Source organism: Rhinichthys klamathensis, unplaced genomic scaffold (genome assembly GCF_029890125.1).
Source record: "Rhinichthys klamathensis goyatoka isolate OS25496 unplaced genomic scaffold, OSU_Roscu_1.1 h1tg000074l_1, whole genome shotgun sequence".
In the NCBI taxonomy this organism is placed as follows: domain Eukaryota; kingdom Metazoa; phylum Chordata; class Actinopteri; order Cypriniformes; family Leuciscidae; genus Rhinichthys; species Rhinichthys klamathensis.
In genome coordinates, this window is record NW_026606617.1 from 318,969 (window position 1) to 331,665 (window position 12,697).

The window sequence follows — 12,697 nt, forward strand, 5'->3', positions numbered from 1 at the left end:
TTATTTATTTTAGTTACAAAGCTTTTTGGGGAAATAAATACATAAAAAACAAACACAAAACATAAACACAAATGCAAATATCCTTGTCCTTGTGGGGACGTTTTTTGGTCCCCATGAGGAAACAGTTTATAAATCATACTAAGTGGTGTTTTTTGGAAATGTAAAAATGCAGTTTTGTGTGATGGGTAGGGTTAAGGGTTAGGGGTTAGTGTAGGGGGACAGAATATACAGTTTGTACAGAATAAATGGAGAGTCCCGATACAACATGGAAACCCAACATGTGTGTGTGTGTGTGTGTGTGTGTGTGTGTGTGTGTGTGTGTGTCTATATACAGCATCCAATTCTTGCTAATAGATAGATAGATAGATAGATAGATAGATAGATAGATAGATAGATAGATGGTGTCTATCTAAATAGATAGATAGATAGATAGATAGATAGATAGATGGATAGATAGATAGATAGATAGATAGATAGATAGATAGATAGATAGATAGATAGATAGATAGATAGATAGATAGATAGATAGATAGATAGATAGATAGATGGAAACGCATCTCACTTGACCCAGGCCATGAAAGCTCTTCCTATCCCTTTAAGATGTTATTGTCCTGCCTCTTTTTCAGAACGCAATGACATCATCGGTTTAAGCAACCAATGAGAGAGCGCGATGAGCATGAGCTAGCGCGAGTTGCATGTGTAGTGCGCATACGTGTGTGTGTGTGTGTGTATGTGTGAGTGCGAGTGTGTGCGTGTATGAGTGCGATTGAAATTCTATAGAGACTTTGTTTTTTTAAATTACACACACACACTAGCTTCATCGTCCATCTGCCGTTTGGAGTAAGATTAACATTGTTTTTACCCATCTGGATTTTAAAAACGTTTTTGATGACGAGTGTCACTGCCGCTGATCAATTCAACACCATACAGGACATAAATAGTTCGATTTAAAGAATTTACCTTCATCAGAGTGATGGATGTTTAGACCAAGTTATGAGACTTAATTTTAAAACCAGACCGGGTCCCTCCTGCCGGAGATCTGCTGTTGTTCTGCCTCTGGGAACTCATGATCGTTGTTTATTTGTGTTTCAGCATCAGTTTGTTTGCATGGAGCTGAACATCTCTGAATACACGCATTGACTGTTCTTAGAAAGAGCTGATCGATCCAATTATGAATCCGATAGGAATCTGTAATTTGAAGAAGTGATCTTAAAGCTGAGAACAATCAAAGAAGGGCAGAATGCTGAAGACCCTCACTAAAAAACTCAGAAGACACTCTCTAAATGAGATCCATCCGTTTCAACTAAAGGTAAGTCAGTAAATAACTATATTAAATACAAATATGTATGTAAGTTGTCTTTAACCAATAATACAACGTACCCTTGTAGACCAAGATGCACGAAGCTATGTAAGTTAGCCTACATTCTTATGCCAACATTGTAGATTTCAAATAACTGACCACACTTTACAATACAGTGTTACTGTACATACATAAGCAGTGAATAATAAACACTGTAATGCAAAGTGTTACAGTAAAGCACTTTGTTTTATTACTGCTGCTTTATTCCACTTAAATACGGAAGCTTCCTATTGATGATGTCCCAGCTTGTACTACAAAATGTTTAAGCTCAATGTGGATTTGTTACTAAGACTAGTTTTATAATTTACCCACTCGTTCAGACTCCTGTGCATATTTACTCAAACACACACACACACACACACACACACACACACACACACACACACACACACACACACACACACACACACACACACACACACACACACACACTTGAAGCTGAAACTTTAAAAACAAAATGAAAAGATGCCCTCAGAGGCAATGGAAAACCCATTAGTCGAAGAAATAAACCAAAGAAGTTATGAGTTAAAAGTTTTAGCAGAAGAAATCATGATGGCATCTGGCTTACGCCATCTTGAAGAACAGTCTCAAAGTAATACAACACCTTTCTGGAATCCATAAATACTTGACATACTGAACCCAATGCTGGCTCTCTGCTGATGCTGCATTGTTATAAAGTTATGAATTGTTCATAAATCCACCACACCAACTTTTTGAGCGCATGATTTGATGTTCCACAAAGATGTAGCCTGAACTGTATGAGTCCATTCCTCATGGCAGTTTTCACATATTCCTTATTAGACTCTTAGGCCTGATTTACACCTGGTATAAGATGCGTTTTGGTTGATCGGATCACAAGTAGACGAGGGAGACGCATTCCCGTTTACACCTGCTGCTTTAATCTGTCTCTTTTGACCACTTTCAACCACTTCTGTCCTGATTTCTTTAAGGGGAGGGTCTATGGTCAGGTAAATGTATGGGCTTTTTCAGATCTTTCAATCTAATGGATGAAATAAACACAGAGAGCAGCAGCTTTCGTTTCTGCTCTGATAGTCACAAGACTATGGTGACCGCTGTGAATGCGTGTTATAAATCAGGAATGGTGAGGGAACATCGTGCTTGGTACGTTTTTCGTCTTAAAAACTACACTTTTTGTCTACAGCTGACAAAGTTTAAATCCAGTCTGGCTAGTGTGCTTCCCATAATGTTCACGCATTAGGCCTAGGTCAGTAGACGGAGAGTAGACGGTCTTTTGTGGCTGTTTGAACGCATTCGACCACATGAGCAATACGTTCTAATGCGTTTTTGATTACCTCTGGAAGTGGTCGAAAGACGACACGCTCAAAAAATGTTAGGCCCCGTTAACACCTGTATTTAGCGTCGTCCACTTGTGATCTCATTGACCAAAATGCATCTTAATACCAGGGGCCATAGTTGATTGATCTGACCAACTGCTTGTTCCAGTTTCATTATTTGTCATGAGAGGTGTGCCCTTCAGCCACATGTTTGAGCTCCTTCCTGGTGAGGAGTCGTTATACTCCTCAAAGGGAGGCACTAACTGTGGCAATAACAGAATGGAAAGCTACTTTAAAACTGATGAGTAATGAATGAAATTGGAGAGGCCACTATGACCAGCTTGTCTTGGTTATGAGGAAGAAAGAAGAAGATGGGGGAAATATATGTAGGCTATAAAGTAGTACACACACCTAGCATACACGAAATGCACTGTATGTCGTTCCTAACCTGTGTGACTTCATTTCTGAGTAAATGTTTTTTTGCGCGAACCATCCCTTTAATACATGATTCTGGTCTTATTGTGCAAGATTCATTATCAAGCTTCCAAAGAAAAAGTAACTTGCTGTGCCTCTGAAAGGATTTTCTTTTTGGCTGATGTCCACTAGGCCACGTGGGTTTGGTCTATTTGTTTTATGCTGCTAACCAGTTGACATAGCTATTTAGGCGTAGTTATAGTTCACTTTAGTAGGTAATGCAGCCTTGCCAATCGTTGACATGCTCATTTAATGCTTAGTAATGTTAATGTAATAAAGATTTAGGCAATAATAAGGGCAGATTAGAAAAAGAAGAGTTACCGTTGGGATAGGATGAGATGACCTTGGTGAACTTGACTTCAACCTTCAAATCCCAGTCAAAAACCTCCTTAAAAGTGTGTGTCAGTGTTTTAGAAGGGGACTAATGCTCATTAGGCTACGTCCACATTAATCCGGATATATCTGAAACTGGCGTTTTCATTTCGAAACAACGGTCTCTGTCCACACTAGCATTTTCAAGCCTTTCCTGAAGTTGCCTGTCCACATTAGGGACTTTCACACCAGGTAGTTGCAGGAACTCAGTTATAGGAACTAGTCACCAGGGCGGTCCCCCGAGAACTGAATGATCCCCCGGGGCCGTTTTACTGGTTGCATTCATACCGTCATTAGGCACTCTGAAGTGACGTAAGCCGGCCGACAGCCGCATTCAACAACTCAGTAGCGTAGAAGTTGAGAAGCGCTTGGACTTCTGAGTCGGCCCATATCGCTGTTTTCCATGTACGTGGAGTTAGTTCATGTAAACTCTGTGTTAACACAGCTTGTTAAAAATGGCGAGTGTCTGTGTTTCATATGGCATGCGTTCAGCCAATCAATTTACACATCACTGGTAGTTCCTGTTGTGTTGGGTTAGACCCTACTCTGAAGTTTGTCCCCTCAAAAGGTGTTCCTGTAACTAAAACCGTTCCCAGTTCCTGAGGTGTGAACACGGCAAAATGTGGGAACTTCTGCCAATAGTTATAATAAGAACTATGAAAATGTTCCTCCAGTGCAAAAGCCCCTACTTTCCAGTCTCCATACTGTGGATGTTTAAAACAGAATAAAAGCTCACTGAGATAATATTGAGAGATCAGATCAGACATAATAAATTACTCACACCATGCTTCTGGCACGATAATTTCATTAGCAAAATTTCCCACCACTTACTGGTTCCCAGGTCACACTCAAAATCGCCATTCAGGGTCTAAAATGCAATTGTCCATATTTTAGGACTGTTATATGAAGATTGTACCAAGTAAAATTGATCTTTAATAAGTCTATGAACGTGAATAGCAGACACAACAATTCCAGTACAACCACAGATAGATATATGTATACAATATGTAACACACGACTAAACATGCATCATCGTTTTCAAGTACCTCAATTCTCACTGAGTTTTCAAATTTATCCACTTGGGAGAGCATCTTCGAAAAACATTTTCAATGGTCAAAAATGACACCTCAGTGTTGACAGAAGGCCAAAACCTAGATTAAAAGATGCATTTTTTAAGTCTATTCAGATTAATATGGATGTAGTCTTAATTGACAGTATTCTGGTATTTAATTGCCACCTTTTATGATCCAATCCATTCCTAATGGATAAAACAAAGTCCCTTCCAACTAGGGTTGTGCCTGAAGCCGAATACCTTATTCGGAAAGAAAATGACACATTCTAGGGTGCCCTAAAAGGGACCTAGTGATAGAAATGAGATGTATATGAGATCGGAGGAAAACATATATTTCAATGCTTTTGTGTTTTCTTGCAATAATATAGTTGGGTGATTATATTGTATATAATTTGCGGGAATCAGGGAGCAGCTGTTAATATGCGTGGTATTAAAATTGCTTTTGAATGCGTGCTCGCTTTTTCGTGAACACTGTGTTTAGGGAGCGGCGGTACTGACTGCACATTATAGATAAGATATTTGTCAATGACAGTCAGGATCTGTTGCGCACCAAATCCTCCGCCATCGTCCTGTCAGTTATCGCTCCTTACTCTCGTCACGTGACAAGTGAAATCTGATGTAATGGAAAACCACAGCATGTCTCTTATTGGGCACCGTAGAATGCAATATTCATTTTCCGTACCTTTCCGAATAAGATATTCAGCTTCGGGCACATCCCTACTCCCAACTAGCCTGGTTCTACCAGACTCTCGTACATTTCATTTGTACAGAGAGTCTGGCCTCGCTCCATTGAGAAACGTTTACTTCCTTGTAGGCGGGTTCTCTGTTAAAGTTCAAAACTATTGGATCTGCCCAGCGTCACTCAGGATCTGCCATAGCCAATCGCTAACGTGTGGTCGTGACGTATGTCATGCGCCGAAACCGGCTGGAAAGAACAAGTCCGAATTCCATATTCATAAATCTAAATATCTAAATGCTAAACCTCTCTTTCTTATATTTGTGAAAGAATTTTAAAAATACCTCTTTTCAATTAAGTTGTCTGAGAACAAAAAAAGCCTTAAAAACATTATCTGTTTGTAATTATTTTCCTTTTTTCAGTGTCATGTAATTCTCTTAACTTGTTCATGTTTATTTTATATTATCCCCCTACTGTTTTATTTTTGTTTTGTTTTTATTATTATTTTTTGTTTGTTTTTGTATTATGTTTTCTGTTATTACTTGTGTATTGTTTTAAGCAATAAAAAAAAACAAGTCCGAATGATCAGAGGATTATGTTTAGAATAAGATGTCTGTCAACGAGAGCTGCATGTTTTGTTCATCGAATTTAAGAGTTCAAGGAACAATTCTAAATTCTAAATGTATATTTGACACTAAGGACAGTGATGTATTCAATCAACTGTCGAAGCTGGGTGTAATCATTAACAATACGCCGCTGCGGTCGTTTCGGATCTGCCGCAAATGCTGTAACGTTACAGTGATCATCGTGCACGCCGAGCTGCCCAGCACCAACTCCTAACCTTTCTGCCTCCCTCACTTGGTCCTCCATTAGTGCAACAAGAAGAGACGACAACAACTATCGGCTTTGCATCCTATCGTTCGCCTTAGCTAACTCATTCACCACTAGCGGAGTGAGCTGGAAAATTAAACTTTTCCCGAATCATGGCCACCAACAACACTTAGCAAACATTGATCTTGCTCGGGCTTTAACTTCTGGATATTCGGCAGTTTTGCAACAACGGACCGAATAGATTTTCTCACGTCTTTCTCCGCTGCCATTACTGAACTCCAACTCAAACTGACGCGCTAGTACATCAACGTCATCGTTCTCAGCCACTCCCTCTGTTCGCTGATTGGACCGGTAAAAAAATTATTTCTGGAAACCAAAGTCTACAGCACAATCCCAGACGTAGTACTGAAGGAAAATAAAATTGAGCGGAAGTGCGTAGGAGGGCGGAGCCAGGCTAACTCCCAACACCCTTGCTCAGCGGATATCTTGTTTTACTCTCGAAATTATGAAAGTAATATGGCTTGTGACTTCCGTTTCATGTTGATTTTAAGTTTGTATGGCATTTGCATACTGGGAATCGTAGCTGGACGGCGGTTTTGTAAAGCTACATTTTGATCGCCTTAACTCTCTAAAATCTACGTCCAGACCAAGGGTTGAAATAAATGACTTCACTACAAAATTACAAATTAACACCAAAAAACTTTTTTTTTTTTTTACAAGATCTAGAGATGTTCAAAGTACGGTAGTCACGTCGGTGACTACTCATTGCCAAAGACTGTTATTCCTGTACCAGTGGACACATGTGCTGATCTCAGCTTGACCCTATGGCTTACACTAATAAATACAATTACGGTGGTTGGAGTGCGGCCTTCTGCCAGAAACGTCTTTGAGACTGCTGGGTTGCTGACAGAAGCTGTGTGTGTATACGTGTCCGTGTGTGTCATGTTTGAGTAGATTTAGTAGAGCACTGGGAAGCTTTGGAAGAAGTTCCTCGTGGGAGTTTTTCTGCAGACACAAGCCAGAAGTAAAATGACACATGATGCCCTTTCACACGATGAGCATCAGGGCTTAAATGCACCTCGCCACACAAGTATCATGCACAGCTTCGACCTCCACATGAAAAGCATTGCAGATAGAGCCACAAAAGGACATTCAACGTGTGTAATATAATAACTATCCACTAAATGTCACACCATGTGACATTTTGCACTTTAATATTGCATGTTGATATTGAACTTTGAGCTTTGTGTTGCAACTTTTGACCTGCTTGCGTGCTGAGTTTAGCGCATTGGGGAAGTTTGACACAAGTCACGTGGAAGGGCCTTATTAGATGATGATGAGTACAGAAATACTAGTATGTTTGGATACATAAACAATGAACCTGCTAACCCTGAAGATAGAGTCTCTTTCATGCATGAACACACACACACACACACTGTATGTTTGTTTGAGTCTTGAAACACTGTTTATTGTGTGTCTTTCCTGTGTTTGAGTTTAATAGTGTCGTTGCCTTTTACTTGATCCCACTTTTGATGGGTTTGTTCTTGTGCACTGGTGTAGAAATTGAAAAACGCAGCTGCGAGTGTGTGTGGCTGTTTTTTTTCTTCTTTGTGTGATCTTAAATTGACCGCAGAGGACTTAGCCTAAACACTCCCATGGTTAGCAGACTGCTCCATGTTACAAACCTGCCTTTGCGAGTCTTTCAAGACTCTTTGTTTTATGTTTACACGCGAGTGTCAGTTGTGCAGGTTTAATGTAAAATGTCATGAAACTTTATGTAAGGGCAGTTGGCTGGATTCACACACTCACGTAAATCCTACTGCCAAACCATGAACAGTTTGTGAAATGTTTGTGTTTCTATTAGCCAGAAGGGAAAATACTGGAAATTCTAGCCCAATGTCATTTACATGTTGTTGGCCAAGCACTTAATCTAGCAGGCGCAGCCAGTCTACAGAAAGTTGGATACTCGTAATGGTTTTAGAAAAAAAAAAGTATTTGGCAATATAAAGTAAAAGCCAAGAGGTTAGCTAAAGACAGAAATACAAATGCACTTTGGCTTTTTGGGCTTTAGTAGATTTTATAGGCCTCTTAGATAATTGGCAGCTCACTGTAGGTCTGCTAGTAAGCACGCGTGTCACTGTAATTAGAAAAGCATTATCACATATATTTGTCAAGTCATTAGTTTAATCGTCTCATTGTTTCCTTCTGTTAATTCTCTAATTGCAACAACTTAATTTTTAACACTGATAGATCTGCTGTTTTGTAAATGCGAAACACGCAGGGTTGTGGCTGGTAGTGATTAGGCACTTTCGGCTGGACATTGTTAGCAAGTTGGTCTACATTCAGCTGTGGTTGGTCATAAATATATCATCAGTGAATGCTGAGACATGTGAAACCCTCACTAAGTGTTAGAGCTCAAAGCACATTAAAAGCTGCTGTTTAAGAAGGGTTATGTTTGAGAATTTTACCAGAAAATATCTGTTAAAGATGAATGAAATGAAAATTCTGTCATTGACTCTCTCTCATGCTGTTTAAAAAGCTGTTCTTCTAATTGAACATTAGCCTGGTTAAAACCAGACCATTCTCAGTTGTAACTGAGTTATGGTCTGGCAAAGCGTCATAGACAAATCATTTCCAGAGGGGCGTCACCAACGGACGTCGCGGATAGACCTAAACCCAATCAGAGCGATGAAGGAGATGACGTATGCAGAGCGGCGGAGAAACATCTCCGAGTGTTGTTCTTTGCTCGGTTTTTAACTAAAAGGAAACGTTCAAATCGCTTAAAACAGACGCGATAGCTGATTCGAACGAGTGATGTTCGACGGCGGCATCCATCTTTGTAATGTAGGCTACAAAATCTGCTTCAAAATCCCAGCGCTGTCGTCATCGTGTAAAGCCCGCCCCAACGTTTCTGATTGGTGCCGCGATTTCGACGGATTGGAAATGGGCTTGAATGAGCTCTTTGCCAGACTAACTTTCAGAGCAAATCTAAATTTGCCGGAAGTTGTCTGGGTTTTTTCCAGGCTAATTGAACATTGAAGATTTTTTTTGAGAAATGTCACAGTTTTTTTTTTGTCCATACATTGGAAGTCAGTGGTACCCAGAATTCTTCAAAATATCTACTAAAGTTATAGGTTTGGAATGACATGAGGGTGGGTAAATGATTGATTCTCATTTTTAGGTGGACTATCTCTAATAGCTTGTGAATCAATTGAGAACGAGCAGAAATGTTTCATATGGCATTGAACAATGGAGGCATTTTTCTGCCTTTTCAGTAGCTGATTCTCTTTTATGTAATACTAATATTAAATAATATACAAGATTATAAATAGTGGATTTCAAGGCTTAATACATTAAAAAAGGTCAAAGGTGCATAGACAGTAAGCTATATTATTTTCAGTAGATTTTTAAACATCCGCATGTTTGCTTATATTTCCCACAACCCATAGGTGAAAGTTCAAGAGATGTTTTTTTTACAATTCCCTTTAAAAAAATCTTTTTAGGGTCATGACGGTCTATTAATTCATGTATGAAGTAATGCAAAGTTTTGAAACTTTTTTTAAAATTTAAAACCAAATGTAATCTGGTCTCTGGTGTAGTATGTGGAATCATAGAAGTACATTTTTTAGTGTGATTTATATTAAGTCTGTGAATTGGGATATTTCCATCTGAAATGTTTCAGTAGATTCACGAGACTGTTGTGTTTGCATGCATATAAGTGTTTAATTGTAAAGGGTATGGAAGGAGCAGGGTAGCATGTTACAGTGGCCAGACTTAGTCCTTTGCTATCTGTGAAACACACATGATCTGCAGACAGACACCGACACTGGCCATGATTACAGGACTAACCACCCTCCTAAACTGTTGAGCAGATGGCGTAGCTAGAACTCATGGCTGTGACACACGTGTTGACGCCCAGCATGCAACTCACCTACCGCCCACTACACAGCATACTGACATCACAGACACCATTACACTCTGAGAGGGACTCTCTCCGAGGGAAAGTGCTTTAGGACTTTTTTAATCCATTGATTAGGCCATCAACATTACGAGATTTTCATGGTTTTAACTCTTTTGCAGCATAATGAGAGATCTGGGCCCTGTCCCAAAATGACGCACTTGATAGAACACTTTTACATCTCTGTAGGGTTTACAGTTTGTCAATTTGTCTTATTCAGATGGGGACCAACTTTGATGCCGCAGTGCATTCTTTTGTGACTTAAAGGGATTATTTAAATGACTTAAAAGTTCACCCAAAAATGAAGATTTTAAAATGATTTACTCAGCCTCAAGTTGATCCAAACCTGTATGAATTTCTTTCAACTTTTTAATAACAGAATTGTTTCTACTTCAGCTTGAATGAAAATAAACTGTAATAGCTTGTCCTCATGACAGATTTATTAAAACATTCGTTAAATAATGAAGACATCGCTAACAGGTTAAGTAAAAATATAATGATACAGTGTATATATTTAGCAAAATAACTAAAAAGTGCTTTTTTTTTCTAGCTAAATGAGTTTATAGACATTATAACTTTCTTGAGGTAAATGTAACGTTAAATATAGCCTAAAGCTGTTTTATTGATGTCTCTCTTTCCCCGGTTGAAACACTGATTTGAGCGATTACATGAGGCAGGATTCATTTCGCTAAGTTGTAATGTCTTTTTCAACATACCTTCTGGTGTTCACCCATGCTTATTTCGTACTGTAACTAGTAATAAAGATGCGATGAGATCCGTGCTGCTGCTCCAACGATCTGTCACGCCATTTATTGTTTGAATTTTGTAATAAAATCGACCGATTTTTTTAAAGTTGAGTTGCTTCATATTGAAAGTAATTGGATGTGCTGCAAATGTTAAGTGAAGTTTTGTTCACGCGTTGCATCAACAGAAAACCGCACACCCAAAATATTTTAGATTCAAGAAACTATATCATAACCGATTAATATTGTCCGTTCAGTGCTAGTGTCCACACAGCTGACATGTTTAACTGTTGTAGCTTATCCACGTTGTGTGCACTAGATAGACGCTAAATACAATCATCAGAGAAGCGCTAATTAAACGTCTGTTTCGGTCACTGATTTCGGTCCTCTAAAACCATTTCGGCCCGAAACCGGTAAATGAAATTTCGGTGCATCCCTACTTAGAAGAATATCTAAAGTGGACGATCGAAAAGTGTTAACATAGTATTTTATTAAAAATAAATGACATTTCACCTTTAGCAACTGTAATAAAGGTCAACTGTAACCGATTACCACTCATTACAGGCCACTGCAAAATCAGGACGTGTTACAGGACACATGATGGATATAATTCAGAGCACTGTTACATATTACTGCGTTTGTTTCGTCTGTTTTAGGACATATGCTGCCCTCATAAAGACGTTAAGACTGTCACATGATTCAACTTTGAGCATTATCACACTAACAACTCACTTGTGTGCCAACAGCTTTCTGAGCTGATATCATATTCACACACACCCTCTCCAAAGCCTGTAATCCATGACCATCATCATCACTGACCCTAATCTACCCTACACATTCAGCCAATGCTAATCCAGCAGGCCGTGACAGCAGTGACACCTCCCTGTCTCTCTCGTTCCCACAGTGCTTTGCAGGATGGCACTGTAGACCTGAGGCTACAGGGCAGCTGATTATGTTACATATACAAACACATTGACAACCCTACAATTTACGAGCTCAAACAAGGCTGGAGGACACAGAGTGAACCATAAGCTATGCAAACAGCAAGAGCAGTGCATTGTAGTCCGCATCAAACCCGCATGCAAATGCTGTTATGTTGCATATGTTAATGCAAATGGGTTGTGCTAGTTTATGTTGTAGAAAATGTCTGGGATTGGTTTTAAACCGGATAAACTCTAGCATTAACTGTCAGGGTTACCAAGAAAGCTTTTATATTATACTTAAATCCTAGACATCTTTAAGGGATTACTGAACTCAAAAGGCCTGTTAGAACGATAAATGTAAAGGTAACTATAAGGAGAACTATATTAGGATCCACACCAGCGCACAATATCGCTCTGTTTATTCTAAGCGTGCGCTGTGGTTCTGTTACTTGCCGTTTTAAATGCTCGAGCTCTGAACACAGGATGAATTCTGATTGGCTGTCAATGTTTTTATTGTTCATCAGCTGGAACAAAATAATTCTGAAAGTGATTCCAGCGATATTGTTTCTCTGTGCTGTCTTGTGGACTCTTCTATTCTTTTATATTCAGAACGATTTTTAAAACGATATCTTTGTGGTTATCATTATAGGTATAGTCCTTGATGCGAACGGGCCTGAAGCCAAGAAAAATATTTCTTATGGGAAGTTGTTTTTGTCATTTTAATTTAATTTAATGACATATTTTATTATGGTATTCTTTGAAGTATATCATGTAAATACGGTATTCATTCAGTACCATTAATTAAGCACCATGGTATGACCATCTGATAACATCCCTGATATGATGCTTATTTGTAACGGTTTGTTCTTTCCTGAGAATCCCGAATTGCACTTCATATTGGTGAAAATTATTCCCCAAGATGAAGAAAATATGTAATCCATGTGTAAGCAAATCCGTTCAGGTCCACTACTTAAGGCCCCATCCACACTACTG

General features: G+C 39.1%; 1 protein-coding gene across 1 annotated transcript in view; it reads left to right on the forward strand.

Moving 5' to 3' along the window:
• The first annotated feature begins 706 nt into the window (after positions 1–706).
• Positions 707–12,697, forward strand: part of si:dkey-16j16.4 (uncharacterized) — a 41,322-nt gene continuing 29,331 nt past the window's right edge. Inside the window, exon 1 of the mRNA XM_056250752.1 lies at positions 707–1,309. Within this exon, the coding sequence (XP_056106727.1) occupies positions 1,241–1,309 (69 nt within the window). The 5' untranslated portion in view covers positions 707–1,240. The remainder of the gene's footprint in view (positions 1,310–12,697) is intronic.